Source organism: Hemicordylus capensis, chromosome 4, assembly GCF_027244095.1.
Source record: "Hemicordylus capensis ecotype Gifberg chromosome 4, rHemCap1.1.pri, whole genome shotgun sequence".
Classification (NCBI taxonomy): Eukaryota; Metazoa; Chordata; class Lepidosauria; order Squamata; family Cordylidae; genus Hemicordylus; species Hemicordylus capensis.
In genome coordinates, this window is record NC_069660.1 from 49,408,124 (window position 1) to 49,428,766 (window position 20,643).

The following is a 20,643-nucleotide window of genomic DNA, read 5'->3' on the forward strand; positions in this document are numbered from 1 at the left end:
CTTGAAGAAACAACAGACTGGATAGACATCACAAAAGGCATCAGACAAAGATGAATCCTCTCTCCCATAATCTTTAATCTCTGTTTGGATAAAATAATACAAGATGCCTTAGTCTAAAGGGATGAGGGAATTAAAGTAAATGGTGTCAACATTCACAACCTAAGATATGCTGATTACACAGTCATTTTAGCTACTTCCCAGGAAGATCTACAAAACCTAGTTGTATAGAAATGGCAACAAAACGTGAATAAACTGGCCTTAAAATAAATGCAAAAAAGACTAAAACAATGTGCATAAATAAAATTCAAATTCCCCTCAAAATACAATGCAGTCACAAAAATCTAGATCAAGTAGAAAATTACTGTTATCTAGGGGAAAATGCTTATTATGATAGCGGTCAAACAAGATAAATCAGAAGCTGCACAGGACAAGCAAGAATAACATTTAACCAAATTGAGATCTTCCTTTGTGAGAGTCCACTAGATTTGCAACTCAGAACCAGAATGATGAAATGCTACATCTGGTCTCATCTCTTCTGTATGGATGTGAAACTTGGACCATCAAGAAAGAAGCATGTCAAAAACTGGAAGCCTTTGAGATGTGATGTCTCAGAAGAGTCCTCAAGATTAAATGGACCAGCAGAACAACAAATGAAAAAGTACTTTGAAAAGCAAAAACACATTAAAAATATAGACAATCAAGAGGCATAAACTGGATTATTGTGGACATATACTCAGAAAAGTAAATTATAAAATACCACAACGAACACTAGAAGGAAAGCTAGCAGGAAAAAGATCAAGAGGAAGGAGGAAGAAGAGATGGATGGATGACCTGAAAGAATAGCTAGAATGGAGACAGAATCCACAATTTTAGGGATCACAATCTATGGCAGGCCTGCTCAACTTCAGCCCTCTTGCAGATGTTGACCTACAACTCCCATAATCCCTGGGTATTGGACACTGTGGCTGGAGATTATGGGAACTGGAGTCGAAAAACAGCTGGGGGGCCAAAGTTAAGCAGTCCTGATCTATGGCTTTTGCTGTCCACCAACCCCCCAGTTGGAGAAGGCACATGGAGAGACACCTCCTAGCTTGCTGTTTTAGCCCAGAAGACTCTTGCAGTTACTCAACTGATTAACAAACTTGTATATTTTTCTGGTGGGAAATGTGAATATTTTCAGGAATGAAGTTCCAACAAGAGTATACATGCACACACCACTCATCAGTGTCCACACTACTACAGGAATAGCAAAGAACATAGGAAGCTGCCTTATACCGAAAGACCATTGGCCCACCTAACTCAGTATTGTTTGCAACGACTGGCAGCAGCTAAGGATGTGCACAAACCAGTTCGGAGGCCCTTTTACAGCCCTCCAAACTGGTTCTAAAGTCTGGCGGCTCAGCTGGTTCAAAGGTGGGGTGGGGGATATCTGTAAGGACTGGGGAGGGTGCTCTTACACACACACACACACACACACACACACACAGTGTTTCCCCCACCGTGTTTCCCCTGCCATGTTTCCCCCACCAGATCCGTGTTAAAAAACGGTCCTGCAGGGCAGCAGCTTACCTACTTGCCGCCCCAATGCATGTCAGACCGGAAGTACCCCGGAAGTACCTGCTGCACATGCAAGAAGGTATGCTGCTGCCCCGCTGGACAATGTTTTAACACAGCACCAGCAGGGGAAACACGGGGTGGGGTAAGGGCACCCTCCCCGGTCCTTAAAGCTACCCTCCCACCTTCAAACCAGCAGTCACCAGTTCCGTGCACATCCCTAGCAGCGGCTTCTCCAAAGTTGCAGGCAGGTTGAGTCCCTCTCAGCCCTATCTTGGAGATGCCAAGAAGGAAACTTGGGACCTTCTGCTCTTCCCAGAGCGGCCCCCATCCCGAGGGAATATCTTAGTGTTTGCACGTTTCCCATTCAAATGCAAACCAGGGTGGACCCTGCTTAGCAAAAGGGACAATTCATGCTTGCTACCACAAGACCAGTTCTCATACCATGAACAGATTGGGTTTTATTATTTATTTATTCAATTTTTATACCACCCTTCCGGCGGTTTACAATTAAAACAGAAACCATTAAAACTAATAACAATTAAAATATAAATATAAATATAAACCTCATTTAACAATTAAAACATCTTAAAAACAATTAAACAATCAGAACAATTAAAACCCTGAAAACCAGGTTACAGCATAAAAACAATTAAAACTAATTAAAAACGCTGGAAGGCCAGGCCAAACAGATAGGTTTTAAGGGCTCTCTTGAAGGTCAATAAAGGATAAAGATTGCAGATTTCTGCTGGGAGTGCATTCCACAGTCCAGGAGCAGCTACAGAGAAGGCCCGCCTCTGAGTCGCCACCAAACAAACCAGTGGTTACTGGAGACGGACCTCCTCAGATGACCTTAATGTGCGGTGGGGATCATGTAGAAGAAGGTGCTCTCTTAAGATAACCCGGACCCAAGCCATTCAGGGCTTTAAAGGTAATAACCAGCACTTTGTATTTTGCCCGGAAACATATTGGCAGCCAGTGTAACTGTTTCAAAACAGGAAAAATATGGTCTCTCCGGGTTGCCCCAGAGACCAATCTGGCTGCCGCATTCTGAACTGAAGTTTCCGGACTACGTACAAAGGCAGCCCCACGTAGATTGCATTGCAATAGTTGAGCCAGGAGGTTACCAGCTGATGCACCACTGTTTTGAGGTCATCTTCTTCAAGGAATGGGCACAGCTGTCGAATCAGCCAAAGCTGATAGAAAGCACTCCTGGCCATGGCCTCCACCTGAGATACCAGGGTGAGGCCTGGGTCCAGGAATACTCCCAAGCTGCGCACCTGCTCCTTCTGGGGGAGTGTAACCCCATCCAGCACAGAAAGAGCTAACACACCACCCAGATGCTGAGCCCCCACAATTAGCACCTCCGTCTTGCTTGGATTCAGCTTCAATTTGTTATCCCTCATCCAGCCCATTACTGTTTGTAGGCAGGCATTTAGAGAATGAATACCATTTCCTGAAGATGAAAAAGAGCATACTTTTATCAGTATACTGATAACATCCAGCACCAAATGTCCTGATGACCTCACCAAGGGTTTCATGTAGATGTTAAAAAGCATTGGTGACAGAATGGAGCCCTGAGGGACTCCATATAACAGCTCCCGTTTTGAGGAGCAATGGTCACCAAACTCCACCATCTGGGAATCTACCCCAGAGATAGGAGCGGAACCACTGCAAGGCAGTGCCCCCTATCCCCAACTCCCCCAGGCGATCCAGAAGGATACCATGGTTGATGGTATTGAACGCCGCCGAGAGATCCTGAAGAACCAGCAGAGTCACATTCCCTCTGTTGATTCCCTGGTAAATGTCATCCATCAGGCCAACCAAGGCTGTCTTAACACCATAGCCAGCTCGTCAAATGCACAACTCACTCACTAACAATTTCAATGACTGTAAGGACAACTTACACATAATATAATAAAAGGTGTAGTTGTATATGGCAGCATCTAGATTAGCTAGTTAATTACTAAGTCCCATTTAAAATACTGGGACTTAAGTTAGTCATGACTAACTTGTCTCATTGATTGCAATGATGCTTAGTAATTACGAATTAGTCTGAATGTTACCTATAGTGTCTATATGTACATGCACTTGTGAGCACATGCAAACAATGTGCATCAGTCTGTCTGCTAGTTTGGAGACAAGCGTGTCTATCATACTTAGCAGGGTAACAGTCCATGGGCAGCTTCTAGCTTCATGCAATGAGCTGATTCTGGTTTAGTCAGTCCATCATGTGGGAAAGCGAAAGCTGGTTGGTAGCTGTATCTTTAGGGCAGGCTATTACAGGCACCTGTTTTCTGCAGAGAAAACACATTGTACTAACCAGCTTTCCATGTGCGTCAAAGGAAACAGAGTGTGTTTTGTGGGTTTTTGGGAACCCACAAAAACTTCTCAACTGTGTGCACTCAAACAATAGAAGCAGCACACACACACTTAGACTATTGGGCTGAGAGGGAGCAAGAGGGCTCTGCTGTCTGGATTTTAAGAATTGCACTTACACTGTACAAGAGCAGCTCCTTCGAGCAAGGGAACGGAACTACTTGAGCACTGAATGCATACAAAGAATCTGCGCAGGTGCGTTCAGTTCCTTGGACACCTGCTTGGCTTATCCCTGTATATTGAGCGATGTGATCTTGCTCTCTGTCCAGAATCTGTTGCAGCCTAGGAATGTAAGAGTAGGCTGCACACTGTCATCAGTTTTCAGAGGTCCTATTTTACAAAGGAGTTTCGTATACTTTGCCATTTCACCATCTCACTTCAACTTCTGAAGAACCCATGTGGTCTTTGGTGCCATGACAGACGGGTAAGTTATGCCTGTTCTTGCTTCACTAAAAGCAGGAAACATTGCACTGTTGCTATAGTCTGTTGGGATGCTTTTTATTTTTCTGCAGCCCAACAGCCTGAAGATGTCGGGATTTATAACTGCTTTCACTTAGCAAATATGCTTGCTTCTTGACTGCTTGTCACTTTATAGATGACCCCTTGACCACGTGCTCAGGAGTGCTACTGCTATCACATTAATGCGTAACAGGCTAGGTGCTGCACAGACTGATGAAATGCCTCCCCAGCAGAGAGCATGCAGGGAACATGAGAGAGGTGGGGAAAGAGACCAGGAAGAGAGGCCAGGGCCAACACATTGGTGTCAATTAGACTAAGTAATGTTGTTAAATGCTTTGCTGAAGTGGGTCTCCACAGGGCATGATTTATAGAAATGGCAAACTGGTGGTAACTAAAGAGAAAGCATGGCCCTAGGAGCAGCATGGTATGTGTGGGGAGAAGAGCTATCAAGAGGCTCATCCTCTTAGCAGCCCCAGAACTTTACTTTAGCAAATCCCTCTCATTCGAGTGATAGAGGAATGTTAATAGTGGTGAGAACAACTTTGAGTATATGTAAAGAGTATTTCTTTTACTAGTAAAGGTAAAGTAAAAAGGTGTTGTCAAGTTGATTTCGACTCCTAGCACTCACAGAGCCCTGTGGTTGTCTTTGGTAGAATACAGGAGGGGTTTACCATTGTCTCCTCCTGTGCAGTATGAGATGATGCCTTTCAGCAGCTTCCTATATCGCTGCTGCCTGATATAGTACCAGCAGGGATTCAAACCGGCAACCTTTTGCTTGTTGTTATTTATTTATTTATTTATTCATTCATTCATTCATTCAATTTCTATACCGCCCTTCCAAAAATGGCTCAGGGCGGTTTACACAGAGAAATGACAAACAAATAAGATTGAACCCTGACCCCAAAGGGCTCACAATCTAAAAAAAAACCCATAAGATAGTCACCAGCAACAGTCACTGGAAGTACTGTGCTGGGGGTGGATAGGGCCAGTTACTCTCTCCCAGCTAAATAAAGAGAATCACACATTAAAAAGGTGCCTCTTTGCCAAGTTCGCTGGGGTTAGCAGGGGTTAGCAAGTTAGTCAAGCATTTCCCCACTGTGCCACTTAAGGTGACCTTCAGAAAGTACTATAGTGTATAATGAAACAGGATTAAAGGTAGCATTCATTGTACAGTGCTGTCCTATACCAGTTTCTCTTGCACTCTGCTGCCCTGTAGCTTAAATGACTTCATGAGGACAATGCCTTCCAATGTACTTGCAGTACAACAAATTCCTAGCCAAATAGGTAGGACACCTGTTAATACAAAGTGTATGCACTTTGAAATTGGTGCAAAAAGAACACATCAGGTTGGCTAGATCCAAAGTGCTTTTGGCGCATTAGACTTGGTTCTGTCTTATGTACTGTATAGAGTCCATGTCTTTTCAACCCTTTTGCAGGCCAGACATTCTTGAGAGTATTAATTACCTCCTGCCAGATAACCGACCTTCCTGGTTCCTTGCTATTTTTTATTTTTTGGTTTGTGGTGCATCTATTTCTAGAGTTGGCCACTTCCTTCTTCAGCTGTTGCCTAAAACTAACAATCCCTGTGGCCTCTAACCAGTAACCAAGCCAATAACAGACCCTAGCCTTGAATGGAAACAGAGTGCTTTGTTAACCGCTTGTGACTGCTTCATCCACACTTAATACTCTACAAGAACAGGGAAAAGAATTTTCAGATACTGGCTCAGATCAACGGTAGGGTGACAGCTGGTAAAGGTGGCATGTGACTGGACAGTGTGAAGGGGGTAGAGGAGTATAGGATGGCTAGATGAGCTTTTAGCTTGAGAATATAGAAAAACCTTAATCTTGGAGCAAATTCTATAGAGGCAACCAGATGGAAACTTGAAGCAGAGAGGTGGGTAGCAATTTGGAAGCTCATGTTTATTCTTTTTGTGTTTATCTAAGGCATCTTCACCAGTACATCCCTGTTGCCTAAACCCACCAATTGGCAACAGACTGTGATGGGAAGTTTGCCCAGCAGGAGGAAGCAGATTCGTACCCCACCAAGCCCAGAGGACAGCCAAGACTTTGGCCTTGATTCCAGGCAGTCAGGTGAGGATTATTCCATGCTACCAACCAGTCTCTGCACTGGAGCCTAAGAGATGAGTGCTGCTGATGGAAGTCTGGCGCTTGCAAACATGTGGTGGCAAAACTGTGTCTGGGCTATACGACTACAGAGTGCAAGTGGGGACTCACACTACTGAATATTCCTCCATGCAAAGCAGAAAGCCTCACTGCACATAGAAAATCAGCATGTTGGAAAGAAAGCGCAGCTAGAACCTGACGCCTAGTTTCCTGTGTGCAGGGAGCTTAGTCCTAACAGCGGCAGATAAAGAGTAAATACTTTTATCTCAGCTTCAAAGTGCAAGGGGGTTCACATAACTGAATGCTCCTCTGTGTAAGTAATGTGAGCCCCTCCTGCGCTTTGAAGTTGAGATACAGATTAATGGCCTTATTTGCGACTTTTAGGACTGGTTTGCTGTGTTTGTGTGCCATTAGGAGGAGGAGATTCTCTCTGGCACTGTTCTCCGAGCAGGGAGTGCAGAAATTATCTCCTCTTTGTGAGCAAAAAGGGTGGATCTATTTCTGCTAGTGGGCATCTTGGAACCTTAGCCTCAATCAAGTGTTGGGCTTGGATTTATGAAACCCTGCTTCAAATCCTCATGTGAGCATGGAACAGAATGGTGGTAGTGAACTTGCCTTCTTAGGGTGGTAAGTACTCCTGAACTACTGCTCTGATCTCCTTGGAGAAAGATGGGATAAAAGTGTAACCAACTTGAAGCCAACAGAACACCTTGAAGCTCTTATGACTAAGGGCACACAACTGAACTCGGGGAGACAACTGTCACTGAGGGAGTTAGGGTACCAGGTTGCTTTCTTGCTCTTCCCATCATGTCTCTATGAAGAAGGGGTGCAAGGGCCCAATGTCACTGTCTGGCTCAGATGCACTTCAACCTTGCTAAACCCCTGCTTATGACGGAATTCTAGGAACAGAACCAGGCTAGTTCTTGAAAGGTGCCAAGCTCAGTCAACTTGCATACAGAAGAAATGCCCAGACCAGCCTTTGAAATTTATGTATTCATGTAGTCTATTTCAAATACTTAATGTTTTATGTACATACACCATCTCAGTTATCCTAATGCCATCCATGTAAGTTCACAGGGTTGGCTGGCTCCAGGTTTGAGTGGGGGTGGAACTCACAGGGGTATTTATAATGTGCCATCTTGGGACACACACACCTGCCCCCGTTTGTGTGGAGGCCGGTAGCCTTGGTGGCAGTGTGTATATGTGCTAACTTTTATCTAAGACTCCTCCTCGTGTCTGCCATTCCCCGCCCCCAATAATGCCCTGGCATAAAGCTCCATTGGGCATTGGTGAATGGTGTCTGCCAGCTGAATTGCATCTGAGCCTAATCCTTAGAGGTAGGGCTAGTGGTGAGCCCTGCCAGGGTTCTAGTGCCCAGTAGCTGCCTGAGGGTGATGTCCACTGACAAGGCCTGTAAAGGAGGCCAGCATTAATATCTCCATATTATAGAGCAGGCCTGCTCAACTTAGAGCCCTCAGCTGTTTTTGGACTACAATTCCCATAATCCCCCAGTACGGTGGCCAATCGTCAAGGATTATGGGAATTGTAGGCCAACATCTGCAGGAGGGCCGAAGTTCAGCAGCCCTGTTATAGTGAATGGTCTGAGAGGAAGATAGAGTAGCTTTCCCGAGGATGCTTCTTGAGCTAATTAATGACTGAAGTCAAACGTGCCCTCAGTATGGGCACATGGGACTAGGATTTGGCTAGTTTTGAGGCTGGCAGAGTTCCTGTATGTATCCATCCCCATCCCTAGAATTATATTCATACAGGGCCCAACTGAATCTTATGGGGCAGAGCAAAACTTTCCCTGGCCTAGCTCTTTTACCCATTTCTTCCCTTCATATCATTCTCTCCCCTTACGGAGTTGTCCAGCTGCAATTTCTGTACAACTTGTGCTTCCTTCTCAAAGCCCCTTTTTCCGCTGAAGCACGGAGAAACTTCCAGTGCTCATGTAATTGCTTCTTTCTAATTTCCTAGTATTTCCATGTTCCCTTTGCCCTATGGCTTGTTCAGCAGCATCCCCGTGTCTTCTGTTTGTCCTCACCCCATTCCTGGGGGTGGGGGAAGTATCAACTGCAATAATGCAAATATCTGTTTCAGAATGACTGATGTACACTAAGATTTTATTCCTTCCCCCATATGTATAGAATGAAGAGTGTGTGAAAGTACGCATTACAGTGGCTAACTTTTGATCCCATGCAGAGTAATTAAATACAGTACCATAATTCAGGTATTTTAGTTGCTTTGGTTTACAGGAAGTGTGTAGTGGTTTTAAATGTTCTGACTATGGAAACTCTACACTTTGGTTTTCTCACTTGTAGGTGTGAACACCCCTATAGCTGTTGCAGTGTGTAACTTCCCTTCTGGGCATGCAGAGCCGATACTGAGGATGGGGGAGCAGCTGAATTTGTTATCAGAGTGAGTAGTTGAAATAGGAACATAGGAAGCTGCCATGTACTGAGTCAGACCATTGGTCTATCTAGCTCAGTATTGTCTTCACAGACCGGCAGTGGCTTCTCCAAGGTTGCAGGCAGGAATCTCTCTCAGCCCTATCTTGGAGAAGCCAGGGAGGGAACTTGAAACCTGCTTCTACAGAGCGGCTCCATCCCCACCTTGAGACATACAGCAAGGTAGGGAACATAGAGTCCATTTTGAAGTAGTCTAGGTTTCTTGATCCCTGTCTTGAGGTGTGAAGAGGGCTAAATCCATTTGTGCTGAACATTCAGTGCCTCTGGATAGCAGCTAATTCTTAGAAATCTGTGAAGGCTTTTTTTCTCCAGGGCAAAGCCTGCTCCTTTCCCTAGTTTCTGTCCGATTATAAGAAGGAAAGCTCTTGAATGATGACATCAAAACAGTTTTTATACGAGTTGACAGTTGCTTTTGGGAGGCGCAGTGGGGAAGCAACTTGCCTAGGGAGCAAGAGGCTGTTAGATCTTGCTACTGTGGTAGCAAGCATGACTTGTCCCCTTGCCCTGGTTGCATATGAATGGGGGACTTGATGTGTGAGCACCGTAAATATTCCCCTTTGGGGATGGAGCTGCTCTGGGAAGAGCATCTAGGTTTCACGTTCTCTCCCTGGCATTTCCAAGATAGGGCTGAGAGATTCCTGCCTGCAACCTTGGAGAAGCTGCTGCCAGTCTGTGTAGACAATACTGAGCTAGACGGACCTATGGTCTGACTCAGTAGAAGGCAGTTTCCTATGTACTGTGTAGGAGGAAGGCAATGGTAAACCACTCCCGTATTCTACCAAGAAAAACACATGGCTCTAGGCAACAGAAGTCAACACTGACTCAAAGGCACAACCTTGCCTTTGCTTTTTTAATTGTTATGCTTTGCTCCTGCAGAGATGGTGACTGGTGGAAAGTGGTGTCAGTAGCAACTGGCAAGGACTGCTACATTCCCAGCAATCATGTCGCCAAAATCTCTCACAGGTAGGAGTGTTGTGGGCAGCAATGTGTGAGCACACAGTGCACACACTTACAAGGGAACTAGTAGCTCTTCCATCTCTTTTCACACTCCTTAGTCTGTGTTGGGCAGGTGTTTTGGACAGTAAACATGCATCTCCCTCTTACCTTCCAGGTGGCTCTATGAGGGCATCAACCGAGAAAAAGCTGAGGAGCTGTTGCTGCTGCCTTCCAACCATGAAGGTTCCTTTCTGATAAGAGAACGCCAGATGCGGAAAGGTATGGGGAAGGCAGTGGGGCTAGCTCTTGAAATGTGTGTGTGGGGGGGGGAATGAATTGTACTCAATGTCTTTCTTGACAGAGTGCTTTTCAAATGTTCAAAGTGCTTTTGTATTAAATATTTGTATGTCTTACAAGTGTCCAGTGAGTGAGGCAGTAACTACTATCCTGAGGGAACTGGTTTGCTCAAAGCCCCCTAGTGAACTTGTGGTTCAATGAACAGTGCCAGTCAACTTGCCTCACTTGTTTTATATTTTCAGCGGAGGCAATTTTCTTTACACCAAGCCTGTCTTGTGAAGTATCTGTTCCATTTCTACAAGATGAATTATGTGGCTCCTGTGTCCTGGTTCATATTTTGGCTGTTAAGTTTGTGTCAGACTTGGACACTACAGAAGACTGCCAGTAACACTATGTAGGCTAGCATGCAATGTTTTGGTGAAGGCAGCAGGGGGAAATCACCGAGGTGACTAGGATGAGCAGTGGTTGCTGGAGCTGTGAAGAGAAGTTAGAAGAGGAAAGATGGGAAAGAGTTACCAAAGGGAAGAGCAGCAGAAGCAGCAAAGATATATATGAGAGAGAGAGAGAGAGAGAGAAAGAGACTCTTACCTGATTAGCATTTAAACTGTCAGGCCTGCCTGAATGTTACCACATGCTACTTTTTCCCTTCAGAGGACCAAACTCTATGCTATGGCAATAGAATAATCTGTAGTGGAGTCAGTGTAGGAACCATATAAAGTAGAGTGGTTGCAGGTGCAATTTAAAGCATAGCATGGCTATGGTGGGGGGAGGAGGCAGCTGCACCCTTCTCCTTCCTGCATGCTTTGTCTAATTGGCTGATCTTGCAGAACTAGCAGGGGGGAAGTAACCTCTACCAGAAGAGAACTGGCTGAAGAAAAAATCTTACGTTGTTACAGAAGCATATATTGCTTTCCAGAGACCTGTGTGAAGTATATTATGCCATAGGACCATGGGGCAATTGCATGCACTGTGGAAACTTGCTTTCATGCACAGTTCATGCTCAGTTCTGTTCTCTGTCACAAGCAGGTTGCTACTCTTTGTCTGTCAGACACACAAACCATGAATCCTGGGATTGCGTGAAACATTATCGCATTAATCGTCTGGAAAACAGCTGGCTTTACATCTCCCCCCGCCTCACCTTCTCCAGTTTGCAGGAACTAGTGGATTATTATTCTGGTAATTGTTTTCTGTTAACTTATGGATTGCTAAAAGCCGAGCGGGGGGGAAACAACCTTGCTTTGCTTCTGTTCATGGCTGTCTCCAACAGTAACAGGGATAATCTTGTGCAAAAAAGATGGGCTTACTCTAAAATTCAGTGGGTGGGTGGGGGGGCTTACTTTTTGTATCTCCCTATAGCAGATGTTGGCGTTCATTTTATACTATCAAAATGTCTCTAACTAGGAGAAATAGGATAGCAGACTGTATATTTTAAGGACCCCACCCCATGGGGCAGATTCTGATTGAAAATTGCTTTCCCCCCCTCTCATGAATGGCAATCATTAACTTATATGGGAGAAAGGAAGACAAAACCTGCCTCCCTGGGAAAAGCAGCAAAGATGTATACTTAAATACATTATGAGGGTTCCAAGCATATGGATGTCAATGGTTATTGTAAATATAATACCAATAACCAGCACAAAAAGCCAAAAGTATACCTCTTAAAAAACAACACACAACCAAAGCACAGGGAGGCAGGTGGTCCTCTGCTAGCACTTGGTGCCACTTTCTCTTCTAAAACCACGTTGCATACTTCCAACTCTGTAGGATGCGAGAAAAAAGAGCTTTGTTGGCCACTAGAAACCAGGCAATATATCTAGCTCCTTGGCCTTCATTAGCATGTAGGCCTAAGCCTATATTGGGTAAACCCTGTCTTTTTGAAGGTGGGGGGCAGGGGTTCTGTCACTCCAACAGTATTGTCATCTACACTGTTTACTTTACCCCAGAAAACCAAGGAGGAGCCACTGAGAAACTTTAGCTTGGGTTCTGCTTGGCCATGCTAGATACTGAGAGAATGTTGACAACTGGCATCTTCTAAAAGATGCATCCATCAAAGCACTATGGTGTCTCTTGTGTGACAGAGGAAAGTTTAAGTGAACCAAGTATGTAGCTGGTTGTACATTTATCCAGTGTAATGAGCTTGGTAGTTTGATATGCTCACTGTTTATAAAGGCACTGGAAAGCACAAATGAGTTAATTCTTCATTTCACAGAAATTGGGGAAGGCTTATGTTGCTGCCTAAAAGCACCCTGCTTCATTGAAGGATATAATTCAGGCTTGCAACACAGCCTTTCAAAACCAATCGTAGTGAAGAAGCCAGCCTTCAATTGGCAGGAGATCAACAGGTATTTATTTGTTACATTGTTCTCCCACTCTTCCATGGTGGAGCTCAAGCCACCATATTCCCAGATATGCTTGACCATCGCATCATGGGATGTCCTGGGATCAGTTGCTGCTAGCAATTCTAAAAGGCCTGGGCACACAGGGATACTTGGTTGCTATCTGAACAATCATGTAGTTGTGGAGATCACAAACCACTTAGTCCTAGTACCATGTAAAGTAAATGTTCAGTGTCATTAGCCAGTGCTGACAAGAGAGAAAGTAAACTTTCTATAGTAGTAAGCTACTAGGGAAATATATATTTTTAAATTTTTTAAGGGAACAATACATTGGTTAGAATAGCAATGGGCTAATGACAAAGCCCTCCTAAGAAGATGGTGATTGTTTTGCAATATGATTAATCAGAATTGCTTTATCCCATCTAGCTCAGACCTGTTAGACAATCAACTACCAGAGGACTCTCCCATCAGCCTGGGCCTGAGGGAAGCTATCAGTTCTTACCTGTTAATAACTGAAGACCTACCTTCAGAGGATACATTCAGCAAAAAAGAAAGGCGACGTAATGACACTTGAGGCCACTGTCGAGAAGCATTTCTGCAACAGGGTGCTTGAAAGAACTACAAAAGACTTATTTATACCATTTCTACAAAGGCATATACCAGAAACAACTAACATTTAGATCTTATGCCCAATGGATGTCCTTCAATCCAACCAGTAGTCTCAGTATATTTGCTCACCTCAATTCAATGAATTACACTAGAAATCTCTGATTCTATTTGAATACATTTGGTTGTATATTTATGTATGATGTTCAAAAAGAGGTGATGAACATATTAGGTGATGCACACTCACAATAAAAACAATGGGGCATAAGCTGTTTAAATATTTAATGCTGTGGGATGGAATCTGCTTTGTTAAAATGTGAACCCACTACTGCTTGCCTTGCTCTGCTGTTCCCTCTTCATGATAACGGAATGGATATTCTTAAAATATTTCAAAAGGTAGAATAACCTCTCTTTACAGGCTGGTTTGCACACTACATTTGTTATGCAGAAGGTCCTTGAAACTGTACATCAGTCATCACTAGGATTGATGCAGATGCAGATTTGTTCATTGCAGAATAGGTCCTATCACATGGTCTCTCTCACTAACAGACATTGACAATAGTGGCTTGGAACCCAGCTAATGGAGTGGGTTCTGAATGGTGGCAAATTGTCTTGTCTTGTGTGATAGTCTATACAATGTGTTCCTATGCCAGGGAATATTGAATACTGTCCAATGAAACTTGCTTACATTTCTCATTTCTATCCTACATGACTTCTAAGGCACTCAAGATGGAATATGGGGGGAGGGTTATCCCGCTTTCTTTACAACCCCCTTCTAAGAGTGGTTAGGTAGAGACTGTCTTTCCAAAGCCCTCTAGGGAGCTTTATGGCTTAGCAGAGATTGCCTGCTTGCCTCAATAGCCATTCTAGTATATATGCTCAGATTCTCAAAAGTGATCAACTTGAGCTCTTTCCTTGGCATTGGTTAAATTCTTGCTTATGCACTGAGGATCATAAAAAGACCCCATGTACTCACACCATGGTTTTTAGGCCTCAAGGAAACAAAATTAGCATAGCTATTTAGGGATTACAGTGCAAAAAGTAGCATCACTGGAATATTTAATGTATGTGCTTCCTCAGACAGAGGGGGTCAGGCTACAAAAGTTAGTTGACTTTGAATCTTGATTTTGTATAATCGCCTAAACTCTCTTGTGTTCACAATTCAAACCAAGTTTACCAGTATTTAATCAAATTTAAATACATGTTAAGTTTCTCAATATTTCAAAGCCAAAGTATTTGAAGATACTAACATTCTGTTAAATGTGTGCATCTAGAGATAAACATGCATTGTGGGTACAGAGGCAATGTGTATTCATTTTTAGCAACACTTCATGGTTGCACTCAGCAGAGGTTGACACTTGTATCTAACATTGTTTCGATACTTAACTTTTTGTGCTGCAGCATTCCATGGTGGGATGCCCGTTCTTTGAGGGGAAGGAGACTTGTGTGCTTGGAAAAGACACACAAAGAAGCTTCTCAGCCATGGAGAACTACAATGCATTTACTATAGTGGAGAATAAACTCACATTTTGAGATGGGAGAGTATGTACAATTACAAGTGCTGAGCAAAGACTTTTTATGCTAATTATTTTTTTAAAAAATTAAACAGTAGAACAACATCTTAAGCCTTAGCAATCTCCAGTTTCTCATCTGTAAGTTGTTCCAGCTTGTGGCTGGAAAGTTGTGTAACTGAAAACTCGCACATTATAAGCACTTTGTTTTAGTCTGGTATCATTTACAATGATCACATCAGCTTTATTCCAATTATTACAGCAAAATAAGTTTATCTGCTGTACAGATGTTACACTCAAAAACAGTAAGTGCCAATAAATTGGAGACAAATTATTCCCTGAAATTAGTCTTGGCACAAAAGCCTTTGTTTCAACTCCGAATAGTGTAGTTATTCTTTCTGAGAGAGATAAGCTGGTCAAAATGTTAACTGTAGCCATGGTTAATCCTATGACAACACTGGCTAACTGAAGTTTACATAATCAAATTTGCAGCATATTAACATTAGTTTTATATCCATAATTATCAATTTGTACACTTTAACAGGCCTTCAACTCACAAATGTGCTTTACTGTTAAACTCTGGTGGTGTCAAACAGAATTCTGATATCAAGGTAATAGAAATTTAACTTATTCAGAATACTCTCAATGCAAGAATAGCCCATTCCTGTCTACCTCAAAGGAACCTTTTGTCCCAGATGTTGTCTAACACAAAGTAAAAATTAGTTATGGAAATATGATCTGCAGGCAAAGAGTTTAACATATCAAATACTTACAATACAACCATGTTTCCAAAAGGTAATATAATGTAGCTTCAACTTAAGCAGCATTTTCACTTTGATCTTACAAATAATACAAATAAAGAAACTAAAAATAAAAATACAAAAAGGGATTTTGAAAACATACTGTTTAACATAATGCCCCATTACTTTTGGGGATAGTACCTCATGCATAGATCTTGAGGCTTCATTTACACAAATATAAAATAAACTGATTCCCAAAACCACACATTTACAAGTCTCTACAATGAGAAAGTTTAAAATATTGAAAGACTACATTTCAAACTATAACCGGAATGGTAATTATTAACAGTTGGGTAGAAAACTACGCTGTGTCTATCATAGACCATGGTGAATTTGCAGTATGCCATTTGTATCGCAGACCATTCTGTACCCTGCCATGAGGGTGTCTTGTCAGCACTAGGCCATGGGAGGCACAGTATGGACAGACTTAGAAACTTAAGAATGCACAGAAGTACAACAAATGGGGTTCTCCCAGTACCACAGAAGTCATGCTAAAATGACATGATAAATATGGAAAACAATCATTTACTAGGAAAAGAAGTGCAACCAAATTGTGACCTTATACTACATCTATTTAAAATGGTAGACAAGTTTCAGGTCATTATCTGCAAACCTTTTGTAACAGTTTACAATAAAATTAGACATTCATACTTGCTAGGCTTCAAAATAATTCTATTGATTAAATACTGTGGTTATGCATAAACCAGTAGAATAAACTATGACTCGATCTGGTGCACTAGTCACTTAAATAAACTATGCCGAATGTAATTTACAGCCTTGGTCAGCTAATAATTTTTGGCTCTTAGAACTTTGTTCTCCAGTGGCACAATTTTGTCAGTGTATGTATACAAAGAACTTTAATGTTTAATTCAACAACTTGATACAAGGAGTGAAAGTCTATTGCCAGTCTGCTGCTAGCCTTGAAGACAAGAATACGTCCCTTTCCATGTTAAAAATGCCTAGCAAAAGCCAAATAAACAAAAGAGAAGGGCAACCTCATCACTTTTAAGAGTAACACTTGTCTCTAAACAATTCCCTGAAGTCAGTTCTGCATCACATGCAACACGCATGCTTATTCCACTTAAACAGAAAGTGTTCTTCCTGTGATATGCTCCACCCATCTTGTAGAACTCTCCAGTATCATGTTGAACAGCAAAGTGCTATTTGTTGCACTTTGCCCAAGTCCGTGAGAAGTTGTTTTATACAGTGTTTGAGTTGTGGGAGTCTAGCTAGCGGTTCTGGTGGTTCCAGCTCTCCAGTATAATCCAACCAGCTCTCCAACACTAAAAAAGAAAGAATGTTTATGTTCACAAATCAGTCATTGGACTAAATTTGGTAGACTCTACTTAGTACAAATGCCTTAGCAAAGTTTGTACTCTCTTCTACAGCTTTTAAATTTTTTTCAGATACCTATATCTTTTCTACTACATATCAACATATGAGAGCATAATCGGTGTGTGTGTGTACACACACACACACACACACACACCTCACAGAAACAGGATGGTCCACAGTTATCACTCAATTCTTTTTTAGGTTAGTAAAAGTACAACATTTCTGAACGCATACATTTTCTTAACAGTTAATGTGTAATATTAAGTTATCACATACATATCTCTTAAATTCAAACTTGCTTACAGGTATTAGTAATAAGAGGGAGGGAGGAGGACCTGATGCTGAACTCTGGGATAAATAAAGGATTTGATGTAAAAACTGGCTCTCACCACTATGAGAAACTGATCATAGATGTTACTGCCACAGGAAGTATAACGGAAAGCAAGATTTTGGAAATAGTATTGGCAATACTTTCAAATTGAAAGTGGGGAATTTATTTATTATGGCCTCTTATTTTCTTTAACAAATTAGTGGAGGTTCATAACCTTTGAGACCACAATTTGTAGAATATATATTGAAAGCTGATTTATCTCAGAAGGTAACATTAAATCCTCAAGATTCACCTGGCAAGATGTAACAGACAGAATACAACTGGGCAAAGATGAGATTTGGGGCAAGGAGAAGAGTTATCCTGAAGACACTCAAACTGACTGAAGAGCTCTGAGAGGACTAAAGTGTTAAGGAGAAATGGACCATATTCTGGTTTTATATATCTACCTGTCATTTAGGCTACAGTGAGTACCTGTTTTCTGGCTAATCTGTTATTTGACCCCTTTGTCTTTGTGTTCTCTGTCACAGAGACTGCTATGTTTAAAAGGAACACTGGTCTTACTGAAATAGGTTCTTTTAAAAATAGGGTTATCCTATAAAAGGGGTTGTACCTTCTGCTTGACCCACTGGGTGATAGGGCTTTGAAAATTAGATGAATTCTCAGCATGTCCAGGGTTTGTATAGCCTTCTCCATGCTATATTTATTTCTAAAATTGTAGACCACCCCAAACTGCTGTCTCTGATCAGTTTACAACATCATCAAACAAATTAAAATGAGAACCTTAAAACAATTTAAAAACCACAGTCAAGTTAAAAAGCTAGGGTAAAAATGAGTCTCTAGACACATTTTAAAAGTTGTCAGAGCTACTTTCCTCTCAAATCCTACTTAGGGCCCAGTTCTTCAGCAAATCCTTATCTGATCTCCCAATTCTAGGCTCAAATTAACTTGAGCCTTCAACTGTCATATTATCCTTTCCAATCTTATCTTCAATATTGAGAAAATCAACTGAAGAATGGTCAAACAGGGTCCTTGGCTAGATAGTCCCATTTTATTGCATGTATTGCAATCATGTAAAGTTATGTATGCTTTCAATAATGATCTTAACTTAGTATCAGAGTTCTTTCCAGTATTAGCTTTGATATAATAAATATTGTCCTTTTAAAGCAGGTTCAGTATTGTGTATGGCGTGCTTCATAAAATGTACTGCTGTAAATTAACATTAATGATCAGACCAATCATTAAATATGGACAACATGCACTGTGTTTTGAACAGAAGCCCATTTTACAAGCTGCTTGAGTTGAAGGAAAAATAAGCCATTTACCATCTAGCTCCTTTTCAATTAAATCCATCCTATGAGTTACTTCATCTTGCAGAGACTCAACATGGGCTAAAAGGTTAAGCTGCCACTGCAGTTGAGAATTCATAACGCCTTCATCTTTCTCTAATAGCTTCACTTCAATAGCTTCTTCCGATGTGACTTTCTTAGATATACCTTCTCTTATCTGCCAAAACATTCAAGTTATGCAAAATATGCAAGTTAAAAATTTGTAGAGACATTTAGTTCAGCAATTCTAAGGAAGAAGTACATGCTCGAGTTCAACTTTTTAAATGCAATTCCTAGGACTCTATATAACCACATGGTTTGTTTCTAGTATACTAAATAACTATTGTTAACCAGTCCAAATGCACAGATATTTCAATGTGAATATGAAGTCTCTATTTAGCAAACAGAAAGCAAAACCTCAAATAGTGCAGATACCATTTGTTATAAATTGTGAAGGTGTAGATTATCCCACTTTGGGGATTCTTCTGGATCAAAAGGCAGAGGAGACAGTAAACAAACAGAGATATCAGAAGTGTCTATGTCAGACATTTCAAAAATCTGTGTGTGAAGGTTATTATACTAGCGCAGTAGTGCCAGTAAAGTCAAGATGAGGAGTTGTTTCAACATTCTATCATTATAAGCCCTGAATATTCTATTGGTCATGAAAGCAAAATCATCTGTCAAATCTATCTGAGCATTTGCAGACATTAACTACGTGACAAGATACACTGCCTCACCAAATTTGATGAATATCAGTTGAGAAATGGCTGGGATACAGCAGTTTAAATATCATTCCTAAAAAGAGTTGCCTCCTGCATTTGCTACACTTTTTGTCAACAGACAATCTACCTTATACTTTTCTTAATGTCCTTTTAAATGTTTTTTATGCTTGTTACATGCTGCAACACAACCCTGTGTTCTGGGAAAGGATTGATTCAGTATTTCCTGAATTATTAGCCTCTGAAGTCCCCATAACAACAGGGTAAAATCAACAAAAGACGCATCATGTCTATTTTGCCCACTGAGGGTTCTGAAGCCAGAATTGGAAGGGGCAAGTCTTGGCAAGTGACTTCCTGGTTCTGCATATAGCCGCTTGATGAGCGTCTAAGAACACTCTGGCACTTCCTCCTCCCTTTCCTGTTATGGGCTTTGATTTTCTCCCTCCACTAAGGTGAGCAGTAAGGGGCCTTGTCAGGATGTGCAAGGTGGGCTGAGATGGCAAATTGAGTTATTTCTCCCTCCACTGAGGCAGAAGCTAGGGGCCTTGTCATGGCACACGCCAGGTGGGGTGAGGTGGCGAATGGACTTAGAAAGGAGGCTGCCCAAGATGGCCAAGGCCCTTGCATGGGCACACAAAGTGGTGGCAGACTGCCTTTGAATATGAACTTTCTACATCAGAGATAAAACTGCCTGTGCATATGGGGGCTCCACTTAGCCAGCATGGGTAAGAGATACTGTTAAACTTCACTTTCCCACAGGGCACAATCAGATTTCCCTTTTCAAAAAGCCTGTGAATTCAGCCATCCAAAAACCTTCAAATCTTTGGTGAGAGTTAAGACGGCTTTCCATTTTCACTCATGCGCTAAAAAGCAAAGAAATTCCAAGTTAAGGTGCCCAAGTTAACTTCTGTGCCATCTGTTGTAAGAACTTTGTACAGTTGAGTATTATGCTGCATTAGAAATGAGGGTCAATGCACCAGCATTTTGCCTTGGTCTTTCAGCTAGACATTGGACTGAGGAGGGATGCATCCAGGCAGAAATACAACAAATGCAGTTTCTCTAACTACTTGCTAGATTCCCTTGATGAATTTCTGTATGGTGCATCTTTTCAGGGCTTAGTACCATTCTAATTAGAATGGTATCTTCATATTTATATGTGCACCATTTTGGCCTTTGCATTTTAGTTGCTATAGGTGACTGACAATGTGTTCTTTGTTCTTTTCTACTGCAGTTGGCACTTCCTCAGAATTCCCAAGCTAAGTGAGGATCAACTAATCCGAGTCCATCTGGCTCTATACCATATAGGGATCTCATCTCTCAATTTTTTACCACTCCTAACTGGGGTGAAGAAGTATCTTTTGCATTGAGCAGGGGGAGAACACCTGTTCCTATCAAACCCCAGCACAATGCCACTACAGAAGCAGTTGGCATTTACTTTGTGATCCTTTTTAGATTGTGAGCCC

General features: G+C 41.9%; 2 protein-coding genes across 7 annotated transcripts in view; one reads left to right on the forward strand and one right to left on the reverse strand.

The window, feature by feature from the left end:
* Positions 1–4,001: 4,001 nt before the first annotated feature.
* SLA2 (Src like adaptor 2) lies at positions 4,002–14,778 on the forward strand. Of its 3 annotated transcripts, none has more exons than XM_053245572.1 (8): positions 4,002–4,357; positions 6,337–6,483; positions 8,838–8,934; positions 9,861–9,947; positions 10,096–10,199; positions 11,244–11,393; positions 12,427–12,559; positions 12,980–14,778. In XM_053245572.1, exons 2-8 carry the CDS (start codon positions 6,393–6,395, stop codon positions 13,125–13,127), a joined length of 810 nt encoding a protein of 269 aa, XP_053101547.1. In that variant the 5' UTR covers positions 4,002–4,357; positions 6,337–6,392; the 3' UTR covers positions 13,128–14,778. The 3 variants fall into 3 exon arrangements, with proteins under 3 accessions (XP_053101547.1, XP_053101548.1, XP_053101549.1); XM_053245573.1 differs by having other exon boundaries at positions 4,002–4,128; XM_053245574.1 differs by lacking the exon at positions 4,002–4,357 and adding an exon at positions 6,109–6,126.
* Positions 14,779–14,890: 112 nt separating this feature from the next.
* The window catches only part of PHF20 (PHD finger protein 20), a 115,159-nt gene continuing 109,406 nt past the window's right edge, over positions 14,891–20,643 (reverse strand). For all 4 annotated transcript variants that reach the window (XM_053245571.1, XM_053245567.1, XM_053245570.1 and 1 more), the window contains 2 exons: positions 18,459–18,639; positions 14,891–16,753 (listed from right to left, as the gene is read on the reverse strand). In XM_053245571.1, coding sequence (XP_053101546.1) covers positions 16,611–16,753; positions 18,459–18,639 — 324 coding nt within the window. In that variant the 3' untranslated portion in view covers positions 14,891–16,610. The remainder of the gene's footprint in view (positions 16,754–18,458; positions 18,640–20,643) is intronic.

What these genes read in the sequence shown, in the direction of transcription:
- SLA2 (XM_053245572.1), top strand. Translation starts at nt 6,393, where the DNA reads ATGGGAAGTTTGCCCAGCAGGAGGAAGCAGATTCGTACCCCACCAAGC. An exon ending in CCTTGATTCCAGGCAGTCAG is followed by an intron (nt 6,484 to 8,837) that starts GTGAGGATTATT and finishes TCTCACTTGTAG; the next exon opens with GTGTGAACACCCCTATAGCT. An exon ending in CAGCTGAATTTGTTATCAGA is followed by an intron (nt 8,935 to 9,860) that starts GTGAGTAGTTGA and finishes TTGCTCCTGCAG; the next exon opens with AGATGGTGACTGGTGGAAAG.